The 21,584-nt window shown below is 39.1% G+C and overlaps 1 protein-coding gene across 1 annotated transcript in view; it reads left to right on the forward strand.

Annotated features, from left to right (window-relative positions):
- Positions 1 to 10,021: 10,021 nt before the first annotated feature.
- The window catches only part of LOC142486163 (desmocollin-2-like), a 36,423-nt gene continuing 24,860 nt past the window's right edge, over positions 10,022 to 21,584 (forward strand). Inside the window, exons 1-3 of the mRNA XM_075584819.1 lie at positions 10,022 to 10,532; positions 15,542 to 15,626; positions 17,543 to 17,745. Coding sequence (XP_075440934.1) covers positions 10,464 to 10,532; positions 15,542 to 15,626; positions 17,543 to 17,745 — 357 coding nt within the window. The 5' untranslated portion in view covers positions 10,022 to 10,463. The remainder of the gene's footprint in view (positions 10,533 to 15,541; positions 15,627 to 17,542; positions 17,746 to 21,584) is intronic.

The following is a 21,584-nucleotide window of genomic DNA, read 5'->3' on the forward strand; positions in this document are numbered from 1 at the left end:
GTGATGTAGACGCGTTCATAAGGCATGTTTACTGATTTGTCTAATTAGACTGTGTTAACACTGTGTGTGCCGTATAGGGTCTACTTGTGTTACATTATAGTATCCAAGTTGCAAAATCAACTAATAGGTTGATGGTTGAGATGAGTGTCATTATAACCTCATAATATTTACTGAAGTGATTTAACACTGTTTATAAAAACAGTAGAGCGAAGTTACTAATGTGTGAAATAAATAGACAGTGCAGGGGACAGAGATACCAAAGATGTAATTAATTATATCAAGATGGAAACATCACTGATGGTTAGCAGTCACATGATTAAAAGGTAAGTATACTATATCTCATCGTTCTCATATTTTACCTTGTCACTTGTATATGCATATCAAGGATAAGAGGACTGATATGCACTATGAGAAACATATACAGACTTATAAACGTATATATGTATATACATACACATATATCCATACATACATACATACACATACACGTACATAAACATACACATCTTTTTGTAAGTCATGTAGGAGTGTGTGAACAGTTAAGTGACCGCCTCTAAAAGATAATACGGTCATAGGGAGTAGAAGACTCCACTGTATACCCGGATCCCCAGACGATTACCATATACTTTAACTAGGAGGATGTTATTATCCACCTATAGTGAGTTGGGTACCAGATAAATGAGATATGTGACAAAATGATTCATGTGATGATTCCATCTAAACATATAATCCCCTGTCAGATGTAACGGGAGGGTAGCTAAGGATAGTGTATTCCCATAAAGATGTTACTATGGGGCGGCTTATAAAAATGAGGAATAAATATATCCCTCATTTAATCCATTGGCTGTAACGTCTGGAGCGTGAAAATCCATTGGCATTCACGCTGCATCAGACGTTTGTCCCAATTCCCTTTACGGGGACCCCATGGTATGTGCTCAATCCCACAGAATGTGAGAAACTGTGGGTCTCCATTATGTTGGTCATGGATATGGCGTGCGACAGGAGTATCCTGGATGTTCCTTATTGAACCAAGGTGTTCCAGAACCCTCACCTTCAGGGCTCTGTGGGTTTTACCTAGATATCGCACGCCACATCTGCAAGTAATCAGATAGACCACTCCTACTGTCAAACAATTAATAAAACTATTAATGTCGTGTTGTTTATTATTAGGTAGGTTAGGAATCGTCTTAGTGACCTTCATAAAAGGGATAGGCTCTGCAGCGGCTACATGGATATGATCCAATGGGTTTCCTATCTCCAAGATAGGTTCTTTGTGTTTTAACCTGAAAGTGACTATGCACTAATCTATCTTTCAGGTTTCTAGCCCTCCTGCAAGTCATAGTCGGTGTTTCCTGTAGCACCTGCTTCAAATCAGGATCATTTCTTAAAATATGCCAGTGTTTTTTGAAATTGTTTCTCAGTTCATTCCATGGATTGTTAAAAGTACCAATATAGCGTATAGTTTTTTCTTTCTGTGAAATCAGATGTTGTCTGTCACTTAAGATTTGTGTACGGGATGTTTCTTTGGCCCTTATGTAAGCATTGTGTATAGCGTTCTTGGAATACCCTCGTTTAACAAACCTCGCATTCATATCCACTGCCTGTTTCTTAAACTCTTCCATGGTTGAGCAGTTCCTGCACAGCCTCAAGGAACTGGCCGGTGGGTATGTTCTTTACTATGTTTTGGGGGTGATGGCTGTCTGCACGTAAGAGGCTATTGGTAGCAGTTGTTTTCCTATAGATAGTAGTAGTCAATTTACCGTCTATCTGTTTGGAAATAGTCAGATCAAGAAAATTGAGAGTTGTGTCATGCACTTCAAAGGTAAGTTTTAGGTTGTGATCATTGTTATTTAGTACATTGATAAATTGACTCAGAAGAGGTTTCGGGCCTTTCCACAAAAAGATGATGTCATCTATGTTGCGGCCCCACCATCCAACGTGGCTAGTGTATTCTTCAAGGGCGTCGCTGAAGACCACTGTTTCCTCCCACCAGCCTAGATATAAATTGGCGTAGGTGGGGGCGCACGTGGTCCCCATAGCGGTGCCCTGGATCTGATGATAGAACTTCTGATCAAATAAAAAATAGTTCCTGGTAAGAACGAAATCTAGCAGTTGAATGATAAAGTCATTATGGGTGTAACAGCTAGTATAGCACCGAATCAGAAAATGGATCACCACCTTTAAACCTACTGGATGGGGGATATTTGTGTATAATCCCGCCACATCCAATCCCACAAGAAGTGTATCAGAACTTACTACGACATCTTTGAGTCTCAACAGAACGTCTTTGGTGTCTCGTAAAAAGGATGGTAATGAATTCACGAATGACGTAGAACTACATCCAGGTATTTACTTGCATTTGCCGTTAAATTGCCAACTCCCGAGACAATTGGTCTCCCAGGAGGTGGCAATTTATTTTTGTGTAATTTCGGCAAATGGTAAAATGTGGCAATTTGAGGATTTTTTACCATAATAAACTCCAATTCTTTCTTGGAGATGACCTTTTTACTAAGACCCTCAGTCAGGATGTTTAGAAGTTGGGTCTTAAACAAAGTAGTCGGATCTTCAGACAATAACCTATAGTTCTTACGGTCTGGCAATAGTCTCCTGCATTCAATAGCATAATCCTCTTTGTTTAATACAACTATATTCCCACCCTTATCCAAGGGCTTGATTTCAATCAAAGGGTCCCGTTCTAAGCCTGTAAGTGCTATGCGCTGTAAGTATGTGAGATTCTGTCTCTTCGTTCTTTTTTGTAATTGCATAATATTTGCCGTTACAATTTTAACAAAAACATCCACATTAGAGCAGGACTCAGAAGGGGGGGTAAAAGTAGATTGACTCTTAAGGTCTGTGAAAGGACCACTTACTGGAGTGCTATTACATTCCTCAACCAAATCACCCAACATATCTAGGTTATCAAGTTCTATATCAGTTAGATTTTCAAGTGATGTTCCCTGTATCGAATTGTGTCCCCGTCTTTGAAAAAAACTTGTGTAATAGGAGTCTCCTTGAAAATAAGTTTAAATCCTTGATGCATTCAAAAGGGACCATTTTTATAAGCCGCCCCATAGTAACATCTTTATGGGAATACACTATCCTTAGCTACCCTCCCGTTACATCTGACAGGGGATTATATGTTTAGATGGAATCATCACATGAATCATTTTGTCACATATATGATTTATCTGGTACCCAACTCACTATAGGTGGATGATAACATCCTCCTAGTTAAAGTATATGGTAATCGTCTGGGGATCCGGGTATACAGTGGAGTCTTCTACTTCCTATGACCGTATTGTCTTTTAGAGGCGGTCACTTAACTGTTCACACACTCCTACATGACTTACAAAAAGATATGTTTATGTACGTGTACGTGTATGTATGTATGGATATATGTGTATGTATATACATATATACGGTTTATGTCTGTATGTTTCTCATAGTGCATATCAGTCCTCTTATCTTGGATATGCATATACAAGTGACAAGGTAATAATATGAGAACGATGAGATATAATACACTTACCTTTTAATCATGTGACTGCTAACCATCAGTGATGTTTCCATCTTGATATAATTAATTACATCTTTGGTATCTCTGTCCCCTGCACTGTCTATTTATTTCACACATTAGTAACTTCACTCTACTGTTTTTTATAGACAGTGTTAAATCACTTCTGTAAATATTATGAGGTCATAATGACACTCATCTCAGTCCTATTGGTTGATTTTGCAACTTGGATACTATAATGTAACACAAGTAGACCCTATACGGCACACACAGTGTTAACACAGTCTAATTAGACAAATGAGTAAACATGCCTTATGAACGCGTCTACATCACTTGTCTATGTGTGGATTGGTCGTTCAGGTTAGTTCCGCCTCCGGCCATCTCACATAAGATGCAAGGGATCTGGTCTCTCCAACCACTCCCATTACCTTGACAAAGCGCTAGGTGGCGCGAAACGTACGTTGGTCCGAAATGACGTGTCTTCTGTGACGTCATCAGGGAGCGCGGGTACGGAGCAGCGCAAGGCGGCTCTGTTTGAACAGCCTAAAGATGCCAGGTTGTATACTTCCATCTTAAATACCGCAACAGCCGGGCACTTGATCCTTGCGCAATATTATGAACACTACTGGTTTTACATACATTCTGCACTTCAGCATTGATAAATTATGATTTATATGTGTAAACTATGCAGTGTTTTTTTTGGATCTTAAGTGACTCGTAGCTGGGGGCTTTATAAGGCACAGACAGCTACACTAGTAGCGGTGCAAATGGTGTCTGTAGTAATAACACCTGTACCAACACATATGGTACATTGGTTAGAAACATGTTATTACTGTAGTGACAGGAGAATATGTCTAACAGTTAACAAATAGAATATACACTACTATTCATCTGTATATGAGGATATACGTATTACCTCTGCATATCAGTGTATACATCCCACATCTCCCACTACAATTGATGGGCAACTACACCCTGTTCAACTTACTAAGCTATAGTGACTTCTCACCTCTCTCGTACCCACCCCCTATTTTTAGCCACATAGTGGTTTCCTTTTTTGTGCATATGTTTTATATATGTTTAATAAAATATTTTAATATGTTTAATGAATGGCTATTGGGCCTCTCCCAAGGATTGAATCTTTCCTAGCCATCATTTGTAAGTAGTGAGTGCAAATAGGATTCTTTTAGGCTACTTCTGTAACCTTCCTCCCGTTCCTGATCATGATGTATGTCTGGCACTCTACTATTAGGAGCAATATATTGAGGAATTCGACTGAAGATCAGATTAGAAATGTACAATACCTTTTGTGATATAAACTACACCTGAAAGTCACATGTTATGTAGAGGTGTAGTTACAGACTCATTGGAGTGTACAAGTAACATCCTTCAACTTCTAAACATTGTGATACGTGTGCCCTCAACAACAGGCTTCTTTCTATCTCTTTCACTACTCCTCTCCCTACCATTTATTATGATTCAGTACTCATGCCCATAAATCTGCTTTATTTTAAGCATCTACTACAAAAACTTTGACACATAAATAATATTTATAACATCAAAAATATAAAGGTAAAGCATGATTATATTATCTATGACAACACAGCTCTGAGGTACATAACTGTCTCCCAGAGAGTATATTATTATTGTCACTATTACAAAGAGGTTGCTATATATTAAAACTGAGTCACTAAAAGAAAAAAAAAATATTCACTTACAATCAGATTAGTCTGGGGCAGAAGCAGAACTTATACTCAATACTTAGTCATTCCATGTGAATCATCCTAATAACCATGCATGTCTCTACATATCTAGATACAATTACTCCATTGCATCACTGCACCTTTAATTGAGGATCTCCACAAATCTGAACTTTATTATGTAATCCTCATATGGAAACAATATGTTTTTTTTCTCTTGTAATTTGTAATACAACAGAAAAAAAATCTGGATAAAGGGATTTTACTCTGGAATATTAACACCCAGGAGTTGCCATAAAAGTATTATCTGTTATTTATGATTAATGTCTAAAGTATGTTCAAATGTTTTTAATAGAGAAATAGGCACTCTGAATTACATCACCCCACACCCACTCTGAGCCACACATTTATACCCTTTACTCACTCTGATTCTCTCTCATGCACCTCCACTTCAGTGGTTCCTCGTGCCATTGCCAAATGTAGCACATTACAATTAAAATACATTAAATATACACTCAAAGTGGTGAATGATGTATTTTTAAAAAGTACTACTTCGTGGAGATCTCTGGACACTTTACAGTATGCTGATATCGTGGTGAACTACATATCCACACAAAGCCAAACTAAATTAATTCATGTCCAATAATTGAAAAAGGCGTGGGAAAAATAGGACAAGACGAAACATTAAAATAATAATTTATCCTGTCACTTTTCTACCTGAAACCAGGTGTGTGGATAATACTACCGCAATTTCTGTTGTATATTTCTTTTATCACTGCCTCTTTTCGTAATTGGCTATAAAACACGGAGTAAGCATACAAATTGTCACGGGGGTGGAGCAAACAAGTTTGAAAATCTTCACTATTTAGTGTCCTGTGGTAACTGCAACATTTCTAGACTTTCAAAATGAATAAAAAATACTTGGGCATTAATTTAATTTTATCACGTTAAGCATTTGAAACGCGTTTAGGTATTCGCTGTTACATTCTTACGCAGTATATCCCACGATTGGCATCATCACATTTTTGCGTCTTTTGCTGTGATAGACCTATATACTGTAGTGTGTTAAGTACAGAGTTTTTTCTTTAACAGTAAGTGCCGCTGAGTTAAGGTTGCCATGGGGTCATAAAGCACTGATTACTATATACAGAAGTCTTGTCTGGATTTAGTCAAGGGGTCCAATTAAGGCTGCGCTTATTGTGCTCGCGATGCGACTGATGATGTCACCCATCACCACCCGTGAAAGTTATGAATTAACTTTCAGCGACGTCGCTAGCGACAGGGTCATTGCTTGGTTCAGACAGTCACATGTGGCGACAGTCTCTGAAAAATCAAATTTACCCTGCTTCCAAATTTTTGGTCGCTCCATCGCCCGTCACGCTTACTATAAGCACTCACGATGGAGTCAATTGTTTTGTTTTGGAGCGACATCGCGTCGCCGGCAATATAAGCGCAGCCAAAGGTGTACGAAGGGAGGATGGACTAAGGCCCCACCATAGCAAATATGCGCTGGGCCTTTCTGTTTTTGACTGTTAATGATTTAGACTTTTAATATTAAGCATTAACACACCAATACTATATATATCACTTATCAGCAAAAAAATGGTGGCATCTAAAAATATCAAGTTAAGTGACTGTTGGGTGTCGAGCCCTGCAGAATATTCTTACTTAGGGCCTCATAAAATGTTATTACCCGCCTCCCACACACACTGCTCAGGTTACAGCAGGGGTAGGAATCTCCAGTCCCCAAAGGCCACCAACAGGTCAGGTTTTCAGGATATCCCTGCTTCATCACAGGTGGCTCAATCAGTCCCAGCTTCATCAAGAATAGCTCAATCATTGGCTCAGTCTTCAACTGAGCCCCATGATTGAGCCACCTGTGCTGAAGAAGGGATATCCCTAATACCTGACCTGCTCGTGGCCCTTTGGGACTGGAGTTGCCCACCCCTGGGTTACAGGTTAGTAATTTGAAGCACAGGGCTGAGTTGAGCCGTAAGTGAAAGCTTGCAACATTTCCTCTCTAGTGACATCTGGTGAGGAGCACAACAAGATCTGATGTCACAGAAACCCGGGTAAGGTGCTGCAGGCAAAGGTGTTTACTAAAAATTCAGCGCATTTGACATTTTTAAGAGAAAACATACATAAATTGGAAGTTTTCTGAACTAAAAGAAAACCTTCAGCCATACTTTCCTTAAAGTCCTAGTATTCCTGTATAAAGTACGCTATATAGTTCGTTGTAAAAAAATGTAAAACCCTAACCAACCTTCTGTTTTACTGTATGTTATCATTTAATTTTATTTATTAAAGCCAGTGGTTTACAACATTTTTTGATTACATAACCCTATAATTATATTGTGAAATTCTGCAGAACCTCAACCCTCTCTAATAATGCGTCCGAGATCAGATGCATTGTAAAGAACCCTGACCCTCTCTAATAGCGTCTCTGCGATCAGATGCATTGTAAGGAACCCCCACACCTCTCTAATAGTGCGTCTGAGATCAGATGCATTGTAAAGAACCCCCACACCTCTGTAATAGCGTGTCTGAGATCAGATGCATTGTAAAGAACCCCCACACCTCTGTAATAGCGTGTCTGAGATCAGATGCATTGTAAATTCTTCTGTAATTAGTGCGATTTTCAAATGACTTGAAAATTGCAGGGAACCCTTTAGGGATGCCCGGGAAACCCAAGTGTTCATAGGAACCCAGCTGATAAACACTGGTTAAGGCACTGTAGCATATGTTTGTTATAGCTGTGTTTTTTTCCCAGTGTTCCTTGTTTACTTTTCAATAAAGTAATAGAAAAAAATGCAATGAGTCTGTGCAGTAGCTACAGGAGAGATCAGAAGCTTGAGACCTGCTGCTCCCATTTCATGCGTCTGTGGGTGTGTGTGCAGCTCACTCAGGGCAGGGTCAGGCAAGCACAGTAACATTAAGGGTGTGAAGAGAAGCGATGAATGAATCATACAAACCAACCCAATAAACAGGGTGTACACTGATAGGTAACAAGCATGACTAAAAAAAACAGCATTGCTTGCACCTTATGCAAATGATATAGGCATATGTGTCCCAGGCTCCACCCATTACACATGGTTAATCTTTCTTGTACGGTGAAAAAATTAATCTTGTTTCGTAGTGAAAGGATAGAACACAGCTGTATTTTGATTTCATATATGTACCATGATATGACTTCTAAGGAATTTAAAAAAAAAAAGCGGTTTCTTTTAAAATTCTCATTACAAACAATTTGTAATACAATTAGTAGATTATCAAATAAATCATTGTTTGCTATGAATATAAACAGTGTTTAAACTATACCGTGACCAAATATATTAATATCTACTTGTATTTCCTTGGTTTTGTTTTCTTTTAGCTAGAAGTTAAAATTAAGTAACAAAGGGCAAAAACAACATAAAGTAAAAGAAAATGCATAATAAATGCTAGACAAAATACAAAAAGATCTACATTGTTAGAGGCATCAGCAGCAGCCCCTTCAAGAAGAACCACAAAGCTGCCACAAAATGTTTATTTTTTTGCCCCGCCGTCATATATACGAAAGTTTGTTTTTTTGAAGCTTGTTTAGTGTTTTTCTTATGTGGATTCTTTAGAAATCCTAGCCAGGTACTCATATTATTCATTCTTATTATAATTGTATTAATTCTTTAGAAATTGTATCAAGTTACACATATGTAATTAAAATACAGCAAAAATATTTCCTTTCATTAGAAAGCAACTATTTGTTACACTCCCCGAAAGCCTAAAAAGTGTGTGAAGGGTGGAGTTTTTTTTTTATATACATATGCCTGAAGCTTTTATATAATGTGCAAGCAACGCTTGTCCCCCCCCCCTCCAAAAAAAAGTTTGTCATCCTTGTACATACAGTATCAGGGGAACATCCAGTTTATTGGGATGGTTTGTATGATACATTCACTGTTTCTCTCCACACCCTGATTGTTAAAGTGTTTGCCTGACCCTGCCCAGCCTGAGTTGCACACACACCCACAGACTGAAGTACAATCTGAAGCTGGGCAAGAAAGGGGAGCAAAGGGTCCAGCCACTGCTCTATTCTGCAGCTTCTGCACAGACTCACTGCATGTTTTATTACTTTGGTGAAAACAATACTGGTAGAAAATCAGAGCTACAAAAAAATAAAAATAAAATACTGATACAAACACCCTCCCAAACAATAGTAAATAATATGAAGTTTCCTTACATTCACCAAAAAGCCTAAAACCGTGTACGTTTTGGCAAGATATGCAAATAAAAATATCACTTGTGAGCACATTCACGTCTCAGACAGGTCTGTAGTGGAAATATTATTTGTTTAATACACAAGCATCACTGCGCCCGCTACTGTTTAATCTTCTTGGCTACCAGTCACCGCCACTGCGCATACACACATGCATAATGTATCCCAATGCAAGAGATAAAGGAGCTGCTACCTTGATAGGGAGGAATGAAGCCAGCTGCCCCTCCCCCAGAACCCAGTATGTCGTGCTTCTCATTTCCCCCACACCCCACTTTATACACTCCCACATCAGCCTGTCTGTAGCAGCAGCCTAGCAGGGATCTGCTGCCCACAGAGGCGATACAGGGAATACTGTCACCACTGCAAAGAGCTAAAGGGTCACTCGGTCGGTGCAAATACGTGTTGAGGGAAAACTTGACCCTGCCCATTGACTGTAGCTATGATTACGTTGCATAGGAGGGAGTTTCCTATTTAGGAGTTAGATCAGTGGAAAAATAGAGAACATAAAAAAAGTTTACCTATGAAACTAGCATTTGTCTCCGCCCCTCAGTAAGGTCACACCTTCCTGACTTGGCCATGGGAGGAGACAGGTACAGACTGTAAGCGGGGAAGAAAAGGAAAAGGAAGAGGAGCTGGTGCTGCTGTTGTAGCAGGAGCTGTGGCTGGCACTCGCAATCTTGTCTAGGAGAAGCAAACAGACGGGATAGACAGGGAAAGCAACCTAGACAAGGGAGGCCATAGATACAAAGAAACAACATAGTAGCAACTGCAACATAGGGCAAGCAGCCAGGGGTGCAAAGGCAAGAGGACGGGACACATAAGCGTGGTGGTGGTGGTAGCAGAAGTGAACTGACTGGTTGCTTGTGCTCCTGTGCGGATACATCTGAAAGGGAAGTGCCTTGAGGCAGCCAGCTCCGTGTTTAGCAGCAGCGCCTTCTGCTCTGAGGGTCTGTGTTTGCTATTTGGCAGTACAAGTGTTGATTGTATCCTGAGCTCCGCAATGGGGCCGGTGACCGAGTCATCCAGGGGACCCCTCACTCGCTGCTGGTGCCTGTTAGTGCTGCTTCTGGTAAGTGATCGCCCTTTGAACCTTGTTGTCCTCTGCCTTCCCCATGCATGGGATACACACACACAAAGTGCCCTTATCTTTGGAGACAGTCCGCCAGTGCATGCAAGAAAGTAATTTACTGCTTGTTGATTTTTCTTAGCTTGATTGCAAGTTAGGGCAGATCGACTAAAAATGTTGTATGAGATCAAGTTTTAGACACCGTGGTCGTAGTGTGATAACAGATATGGAGTACTTTTACTTTTGTATTTGGAGACTTGCAGTACCATTTTTTTTTATATTTACACACTACAACTTAAAGAAAATGTGATTTTCTTTGAAATACTCTCTTCCCTTCTCTGGGTATACTATAAATCATTGTCAGCTAGCTTTGCCCAGTGTTTTAATAGTCACAGGACTACTTTTATTATTTTTTAATTTTATAACACTGGTTAGAAATCTCCCACCCCCACCTCTGGTTATAGCCTAGCGACAAAAAAAAGGGGAATCTGTGGAAGAATTATCTGGAGGCTAACCAATAAACAAGTAGGAGGAAATCTCAATCGTCTGAGTGTACTTTTTAATGCAGCTTCTGCATATAAAAGCCATATTGATCACCGTGCATTGTCAATTGAACAGGGAATTCTAATGCCAATGTTATACCTCCTTGGGGTGGAAGGAAATGACAAACATTTTGCTGGTACTGGTACTGGCAGTGGCATAAGGTCCCTCCCTGCTTGTCTGTGCAAAGAAATAGGAGAGCTTCATTAGCGCAATTTGGTAATTGTGCAGGAACTCGGAAAGCTAAAGTTCAGTTTATCACCTTTTTTAATCGATCTATAAAGATGCATAGTTTCAATGGGGAAGGAAATATGACCTCTTCAATGAAAATACATGTTAGTGGTGCTAAAAAAATAGATTTACCTTGAAGCAGCGATTGCTATACACTTGGCTTCGTTGAGTACTACTTTGTATTACACTCTAAAAGATGGCCTACATTAATTATCAGGTGTTGCAGATACTAATACAAAAATTTAATTTTGGGGGAACAAATTGGAGGCCTTGGCATTAATAAGGAAATTACCTGGTTAAATTCTGCCGAGGCAGGTGGGCATTGGCAGCCCTGGTTCCGCAGCGTGCAATCATCAGGAGTCGTACCTGGGCCTGGAGTACTAAAGTGTGTACAGTACATGGATAAAACTAGTCTTCCTTCCTTTGGCAGTTACTTGAAGTGCTCCAAAGTTTCCTTCAATCTTGCATGACAGTTTTGTGCTGCAAGTGGTGTTCATGTCCTTATGAAATATTACTCGCTAGCACTAACTGGTTTTACGCTTTCACCTTTACACATTTATTCATTCTTGTTTTTATTTTGATAAATGCTATTCTTTCAAAAACAAAAGAAAAGAATCCTTCAATGTAAAATACTCTGAATTGTGTAAGGTATTAATATGAATAGCGACACGCAGTGTAATACATGCTTCATATTTATTTTGCTACTGGTTAAATTGCAGGCCTAGTCAGTTCATATGGTTTTTTTTTTAATACAACCTTCCACAGATGCAGGGGCTAATCATGGGTCCTTGAATTAAGTTAGAATGATATTAGTCCAGCCTGAATTGTATGACAAATATTAATTGCACTGTCGCATGGATCCTTTACAGACAACGTAGATTCAGGCACATTTTTTCTTTTAGTGTATTTGAAGATGGAAAGTAAATATGTTATGTTACAGGCGCCATTCCCTGCAAGAATAAATGAAACAACGAGCAATGGCATTTTAATACGTTTTAGTATAGCTGATTTGGGAGGGAAAAAAATCATACAAATTATAATGTTTCTTCCTAATGTTTAACTTATGGCAACAAGCTTTAGATGCTCTTTACAATTTTTATCTAATGTGGTGGTAAGACGGACTGCCAGCTCTCAAAATTAGAGGTTTTTTTTTGTCCATACTAGTCAGACCATTCGTCAAAAAGATAAATACAAGTAGTTTATAGACTTGAATTTAGCAGAAGCAGAGGGAAAGGTAACATTCATTTTTAACAGGATACTTTTAAATATAGTTACATTGATGACCTTTTTTAATATTGAAAGTAATCTCAAGTGATATCCTTTTTAAAGCCGATTGCCGATCATCCCTCTTCCTCCCCCCCCCTATGTTTTTTATTTTATGTAAATATGTATCTAATAGGGCCCAAGGCCTGCAGCAGTGTTCATTTGGCAACTCATGCTGTTTATTCTCATTTACTCCACCCCACCAGGCAGCACAGAGCTGTTTTCCATGCTGACTGCAAATGATCTTATGAAAGAAAGAATGGAATTTATTTTTCAGAAAAGGTTCTTTTAGGTCTACTAATGTCATTGGTGGAGAGGTGCTTGGCAGCCATAATAATTTAGGTTTTGGGCTATTTTGTTAGGAATAAAATACAGGTTACAAAAGCAGTGTGCACAGAAAAAATTAGAGGTGAAAACAAATATTGTACTGTACAGTATTGGGAAGAAATCTTTAAAAACAAAACAAACGTGAAAGGGTAACTGCACCTTTAAGAGTGAAACATTCCAAGGAAGTAGACTACACTGATAAATTGTGTAAAAAAAAAAAAATATTATATATATTTATGTATTACCAACCTGGGACTCATAACTGATCAAATCTATTTTTCCCCCCCATAATTGAATTTTTTAGAAAATAGATAATGCATTGTAATCCCTTTTATTGTATTTGGGTTACATGACGCACTGTGTGCTGATTTGCAGGTCATTACCCAGAACCCCTCACTGCAGTGGAAGCATTCATTGTATGCTCAGAGATCATGCAGAATTGCAGACCTGTCTGAGACATGTGAATGTGCTCACAATTAATATTTTTATTTGGTGTACACTGTATGGTACAGGTTTTTTGTTACTTGTCATTTATTTTGTGCATGGTTGGTATTTTTAGTAAACAAGTGATGTATGAAAATGAATAGTGTACATTTTTATATACAGTACGATCTTTGAATGTTTGTTTATAACCAAGTTTACATGGAACGATTAGTAAAATACATTCAAACAGAATATCTTTACCCAGTATTGACTGAAGGTTCAAAAGATGACCAATTCAAAGGCATGTGTGTGTAGCTATAAATCTAATTAATATTGAAAGCATGTCATGTGGTTAAACCATCACCATTTGACACCGCAAATTCACATTACTTTTGTAAGTTTGTGTAGATAAAGTACCTAATGAGCCAAGGCCAGGTGTTTTTTAGAACATGACAGATTTACATTCCGATTAGAAACATTTTCATTGAATTAATAATGATTTCAACTGCAATGATATATTTTACCTTCTTCTTTGAAGTTGGCCCTCTGTTTTTTTTTTTTTGTGTGTGTCTTTTTGGTTTACAAACTTGCTAAATGTAAAATAACAGAACCAGTTTTTAAGGTTTGTCTCAAAATGGTACAGGAAAAAAGAAACACTGTAGTGTATTTGCATGTCTCAGACAGGTCTGCAATCCTAGCCTTTCTTTCCCCTTTATTGCTTTGCAAACAGTGCTTCCACTGCAGCCAGGGATTCTGGTTAATGACAGGCACTATCTCAAAATGGCACTGAGCAGTTCATGTTTTCTTAGTGGTTTTTAAGTTCTCAGGCATATTGGGCAGGCTAAAATGTTGGTTATATACAGCAGGGCCCCGGGTATATGGCAGGTTCCGTTCCAGGGGCCCGCCTTATAGTGAAAATCGGCGGAAAGCGGATCCGGCGATTTTCAGTTATGTGCATGCACAGAACGGCGTTTTGCGCATGCGCGGACTATGGTCTGCGCGCGCAAACTACGGTATGCGCGCGCAGATAACGGTCTGCGCATGCGTGCCAGGCGCAACCGCCCATTCTGCGCATACGCGACTGAGAATCAAAGGTGGCGGCCCCCTTCTTGGTGCCGGCGAATCGCAGAGAAGCGGGGTGCTGCTGTATACAAGTACTCACTTTGATTTTGTTAACTGTGACAGTTCCCCTTTAAAACACATTCATTGATCTTTTCACAATATTTAAACGTACTGGTATACAGTACAATTACCTTTTTATACTGTTCTTACCTCTATAAGACCCTTATTCAATAAGCTCTAGATTGTGATGAGCCACTTCGGACTTATTGAGTAAGGGCCTAATTCGAATATCTGAGGCCTTCTAATTTTTTCTTAATTCACAGTAAAGCATACAGTAAATTTAGATTCCTATGCAAGAAAAGTTAGAGATTGGAGAGGGGGCCAGAGCTGTAAATTCAAACATGGTGAGCTTGGAAAACGAATGCTGGAAAAACATTTTAAAACAACTTATTAATGTTAACATCAATAAAAAGATTAAATTGTCCTTTTAAAGTAAAATGTTGCTTATTTGTGTCCTTTAAAAAAAAAAAAAAAAAAAAAAAAAAAAAAACCCTTGAAAAAAGGTGATTAATTTCCACTATTTTTTTTTTAACCTATTCTTATTGGGTACCTAATGTTGCCCACTATTGGCTGTTTGAAAAATGGAAGCATCAGAATTACTTTAAATAAAGAAAATAACAATGAATGGCCATTTGCTTTTAGATAGAAAGTTCCTCAAAGAATCATATCACACAGAATATTAGGTAGAATGTAAAAACCTGTCTAAGCATGTGGTTACTGCAATAACATTTTAAGATTTGAAATATTATTGTAAAATACGTATACTATGCACAGCTATCGGACACACTGCTCCCCACTTCTGCCTCCTGCTTGAGCATGGCTGAAGTGAAGGGAGCAGCATGTCCTGTGGCATGTGCGTCATGGAGCTCCAGAAGAGGCACGTTTATACTAGTGCCCCTGAAACGCTTATGACCCCAGCGGCTGCCCAATGGTGGAAAACGAAGTGTAAGAAGGTAAAAAAGACATGACCTTGGAGGAGAAAAAGAAATAAAAATTGTGCATGATAAGTTAACAGACACTGAAGATCTATTGAAATGCTAGATTGAAACCAGCCTCTTCAGAGCATATTGAATAAGTCCTATCATTATTTATTTGTTTCTTTTTAGCCATTTACTGCATTTGGAGAAACTTGCCAGAAAGTGAAATTGAATGTACCTCACAAAATAAATTCTGGCAGTTTAATCGGCAAAGGTGAGAAACATTGCTATTTGTTGTACAATAATCTGTCGTGTACATGTTTATCTGGACATTGACACTAAATCTATTCTACATTCGTAGGGGTCTATTTTCTAGTCGGCAAGACTAGCCAAGTGGGTAAAAGCTGAGCAAACAGCACCAGATTTGTAATTGAAAAGGAATCCATTAAATGTAATAGGCGGTTTGCCTTTGAATCTTGCGTAGTTCATTTGCACTGGTTTTGCAGCTGTGAGGCTTTAGTAAATAATCCCCTCAGTATGTGTCACCTAAAACTTTGCTTGCACATTACGAAACTCATAAAATTGCCTCAGTACTTCTGTCTGTTCATCAGTATTTTGTAGTCAAACTGACTTGTATTATATCAACTTGGCCATTGTAGGTTTAAGTTAGATACATTTGTGTTAAAGAAAATGTTTGCTTGTTGAAGGGAAACTGGGAATAATGATATAAAATAACATTTACAAAAGTACGGGAGAAAAAAAAATGTTGCTTTTTATTTTAGTTGCTGTAAGTTTTCTTAAATGATGGTAATGATCATTTTGTGATTTATTGTACAACGATCCTATAATTATTTTAAGGGATTCAATAAAAGGGCTCCTTTTTTTTTTTGTTTGTTTTTTTTATTCTTTGAAATTAAGTTGTCCGTAACATTCAGTATATTTTCTTACCAAATGTTTTCATTATAATACCACTGCTATAAAAAAAAACATTTTATAGCTTAAAGGAATGAAGGAAAATGAAACACAGGAACGTCTGAATTGGGCCATGAAATGCCAATAAATCAAATTTCATTAGCAAAAAAACGCAATGACCACACCCTTTGACTTATGGGTTCAGCCTTTTCGTTTACTTTTCTCTTGTCACTCAGCTCTTTCATTCTCCTCCTGAAATGTTATAATGAAAATGCTCTTTAAAATAAGTTTTTATAGGCTTGGTATGATTACTGTCAATGCAGGTGAGTAAGTGGAGTATTTGTCTAAATACAATTTTGCATTAGTCCTCAAGGGAAAACCTGTACACGCCTTGTAGCGATGTCTATGCTATGCATGACTTTTTTCCACCAGTACTGGTCAAGTAAGCTAGACACAAACGGTTAATATCTGTTCTTTAAAGAAGTCCATTAAACCGGTTTGCGTTGGATTACACTCTAAATTGCTTATCTACAAAATTATTAAAAAAACAAAAAAAGTTAGATTAAATAATGAAAGTGCACAAGAAAAATCATTCACTATTTGGAACCCATAACAAATGCATTTCACTGGTCAATGTTAAACAAAACACGATCCTGATACACTTCAAACAGTATAAAGATCTCAAAACATTGCTGGTGCACGATAAGTGCAGATGACTGTGTATGGGTATCAACCAGATCCTAGAAACATTCTGAGAATTTGATGTTCTGCTGGTGGCAACTGGGATACAACATAATATCACCATGGATGATCTGGGATGGGGTCACTATTGTCATTGTTTGTATGTACTGTATCTTCTTTTTGTGAGGAACCTTTCAGGAGTGGGTCTGGGAAATTAAGACTATCGTGATGGTTATTTATGTGAGTAAATGAGCATTGGAGACAAGAAACACGTCTGTAGATTAGGATCTACTTTAAATTCTATTTTATTTAATGGATATTAACTCTTGTTGGCTATATGGGCGTACATAAACAAGGACAATTATTTTACTATCCAGCTTCTGTATTTTAAGGAAATATAGGTAAGGTACTTTTCTCTAAATGGGCATGACATATTAAATTTTCTTTTCAGATATATATTTCTTTTTATACTCTAAACTAAAATGAATTGTTTCATTATGGTCTAGACTTTACTTTTTAAAGCATCTGTAGTACTACAGCATACACAATAATTCAGTATCTGTGTCATTTTTGTTTTCCCTGTCTCCCCTCTATTAGTTAATCTTAAACAATGTTTGAACTCCGATAACCTCATCGTTCGATCGAATAATCCGGATTTTGTCGTTTTGGATGATGGTTCAGTTTATGCAAGGAAAAGCATTTCAATGTCTACCATCAAAAGATCTTTTGTAATTCTACTCATGGACATTGAAACCCAAGCTGAAAAGAAGGTTCATGTTAAGTTGGTCACCAAAACAAAGGTAGGTTTATTGTTTTTTGTATTTAAGCATTCTGCTGTAAACCCCCTTAAATTTTCTGTGAGATTTATAAGGAGAGCCCCTGGTGTCCCTATCTATGCATATAAAGGATGTGAAAGAAATTTGCAGTAAAAAAAGAAGCAAACCAACTTGTAATATTTTCTTCTACCAGCACTATTGCGAAACAATCATTATCTATTTAAAGCAATAGTTTTACTAACATTTTAGATGAGTGGAAGTAGATAAAATTATAAAAGGACACACCTACCGCTACCAATCACTATAAACCTGGAAACGAAACTCCTAAAAGGTAATCCTGAAGGACAGTGAAATGCAGCATATTGTGAGATTATGGCTATGCGACTGCTTGGTGTAGTGCTGGTCTCCTGCGTGGCATAAGAGAGATGAGTTTCCCGTGATGGTGTGGGGTACAGTGCAGACCTTTAGGGTTCTGTCCTTCTCGGTGTCAGCGCCACCAGACATAGGGGGATTCAGTATGACTTAAGGGGGTCCCCGCTATGACAGTCCTTACTCTCATTTACCTCCCTCCATACAGGCTGAAGCGTAGCCAGAAGTACAAATGAGGATGCTCTTTATTTCAGCATCCACTGCTGGTGTTATTGCAGAGTATGCTTCAGTTGGATAAGGTGGATCCCTGGCTTTTGGATGGTACAGGTCTGCGGGTAATGATGAGGCCTGGATTAGATTAGTGCCTCAGCCCATGAGGGGGTTGAGCACATGTCTCACTACCGGCCGGGAGCAGACACTGCAAGCTCCAGGCTTGAACCAACTCCAAACACTAACAGCTCCTACCCAATGTAGGGGTAGGTTTGAACTGAAGGTCTCACCCATAAGGGGCTGAACTTCAATCTATAATTTAGGCACTTTCTTCCTGCAGCTCAAAGAGGGAGGGCCCAGTATCTGGACCACCATTGGCTTTGACAGATCCCGGTGTCAACTCCACTCCTGTCACTCAGGAATTCAACAGGAGGAGAGGGAAAACCCATAGGATAGCCTGTCACTGTCTACATCTTATTAAAACTTATGTGACAGGGGAAGGTAGAGAAAGAGCTGTACCAGCCACCGGGATATAGATAGATATGTGTGTATATATATGTATAATATATATATATATGTGTGTGTGTGTAATATTGAATACATGTTCCCGCTCTTCCCCCCCCCCTCACCCTGCTTCTGGTTGTGGTGCAGGGGGAGATTTGTCTCTGTGTGTGTGTTGCTCCCCCTGCTGGCGGAACATCTCGCGCTGCTGTGGCAGTTTACTTGTGCTACGTGGTGCCGTTTCTGAGATTTTGATGCTTCGGACATACAAACAAACAGACGGAATCCAACTGAGACTTATAGTATAGGTGTGTGCGTGTGTGTGTGTATAATTTCTTGACAAATCAACCAAAAATCTAGTCGTGAACCAAAAAATCTACTCGCCCCCTAGCCCTGCCCCTACTTGAAAAAAAATGGAATACATTCCTAATAAGAATTGAATGGGTGGGTAACCAAGAGAGTCACTGCATGTGCCAGCACCCGCTGCTCTAGCACACCCGTCCCTCCTGCTACAGGGTGGTGCACAAGAAGACTAGTAAAGGAGAAAATTAAAAGTTTGAAGAACCGCCACTTACCTCCCCACGTGCCATCTTCCAGGGCGACAGGCAGCACGGTGCAGTGGGAAGAGCAGCTCGGTGATGGTGGGACTGGCAGCGGTGCGGTGGGATAGGCGTAGCTGAGAGCGCGGGTCCTGTGAGGGAGAAGGGGCGCCTTCAGCTCCTGCAGGCGTTGCACCAGTCACAGAGGGGGGAGGAGGCCTCAGCCAATCAGGGGGTTGGGTTTTGAAACTTTAGGCACGCAACAGCTCCAAATTGCAGGGAAATAGGCGTAAAAAATGGCATGTTGAATAGGCGGCCATGACGGATTGCGTGTGGCCAAAATCCACTTGCCCCTAGCGTGCGGGCGAGTGGATTTGGAGAGGACGAGAGAGAGAGGGGGAGCTGAAATAAAAAATATCTTGTGAGCACATTCACATGTCTTAGACAGGTCTGCAACCCTGCCTTTTACTATTATCACCAGTATACAGTGCTTGCACTGCAGCAAGGGATTCTGGGAAATGACATGCAAATGATCACACCATGTCACCTTTTGCCTGAAATGTGCTCACAAGTGATCTTTTTAATTGCTATATGGAGGAGGTTTCTTGTCCCCTTTTTCACCCATCATAACTTAAAATGTGTATATCTATCTATGTCTAGTTATATTTCCAGTAATAATGTCGACCCCCACCAGTGCAAGTGTTTCTGTCTCCTGGCACTGAAAGCAGTGCTGCCATTTACTAAGTCCATTTTAAGTTTACTTGTTATGAGCCATTGCCTTGTTTGTAAAGGAAATATCCCAACCTTGCCAGTCACTAATCTTTTGAAAAAGTGGCAGCAGTACAGGCCTCAATGTTTTTAATGTGGACCTGGGAACAGCAGAATGTGGTTTCTCCTCCTTGGGCTTAGTCCTCGCTGGCGCTGACTGCACTCATGCTTGAGAGTGGTGACGTCACCAACTCTTCAAGCATGAGCGGTCTGCCATCCTGAAAAAAGTTAGAGCGGGGGGCGTGGCTACGAAGGGAGGGGACCATTTGACCCTGCTCTCCGCTCCAAAGGCAAACTCTTTTGTCTCACCAAGCCCCAAGATTGGGAGAGTGTGCATGCACGCACGTGTGATGACTAACTTGTATACAGGTAAGCGTTCCAAGCGCATAGCGCGGTCAGCGCCTGCGGGGACTCGGCCTTATGCTTTCACTTGTTGTTGTAAGGATTCGTAATTTATTTTATATTCTTTACACTGAAAACACAGCTGCATTTTACAAACACAGAGGCAGCTAAATATGCTTCGCATGTAACCTGAACAAGGTATATGTTTTTTTTCCTCCATTTAAATTAGAGAAAGTGTGGTAACCTACTGATAACTTTTTTTTTTATACAATGGGTATAGAATTAGGCTTATCGATTAGCTGCTTTGGAACTTATTGATTTAAGGACTTTCGTGTAAAACAGTTAATTATTTGTCCTGAATTAATCTTAAGTAATTTGTGGTTTCCTTTCATCCTGACAACTCTCGGAAAGACCCCTATACAATGTGCTGAAAAGCTGCTACCCTATACTGGAGAACAATTCCACTTCATTCAAATTAATGGGGCTAAAATCTTCTTGAATGGAGGGGGCGGGGTGGAAACACTTTTAGAACAAGGGCCAAAATGAGAGATGCTGGCAAATACATCTTTAATAACAATGTTCTCCCAAGTTGAACGCAGGTTTCTGTTATTGGAATGACCTCATGGTCGTTTAAGTATTCTATTGAAAGGTTAAAATCCATATCAAGCGTTTAAACATAAATTATAAGTGCCCTGTAAAATATCTAACTGCCATGTATTTTATGGCAGTTCTCTCCCTTGGTCTGAGGAAAAATATAACAGTATATATGGAACAATCATGGACTGTACATTTTTGTTCTCTTGCCAAGATGGCATCTAGCAAAAAACAAACAAATAGGGCACTTCTTGAGGAATTATGAACATTTTACATACAGTATTAGTTAGAAGTGGCTATACTAACATTTTATATATATTCTAACTTCACTGTGATATGTGAATGCTTCATTTGATTCTTGTGGAAAAAACGTTTGTAATTTTCATTTCCTTATACAGCATTTTGAAGTCATTTATTTCCCATTTAAATATGCAGTGCTTAGTTAGAAAAGTTTTCAATCCGCGCTTTTGCTTCCTAAAGAAATCTGGTGATTAGATTTTTTTCCTTTAGTTAATTGATGTTTTGCAAAGCTGTTAGATT

The sequence above is a fragment of the Ascaphus truei genome, chromosome 2 (assembly GCF_040206685.1).
Source record: "Ascaphus truei isolate aAscTru1 chromosome 2, aAscTru1.hap1, whole genome shotgun sequence".
NCBI lineage: Eukaryota > Metazoa > Chordata > Amphibia > Anura > Ascaphidae > Ascaphus > Ascaphus truei.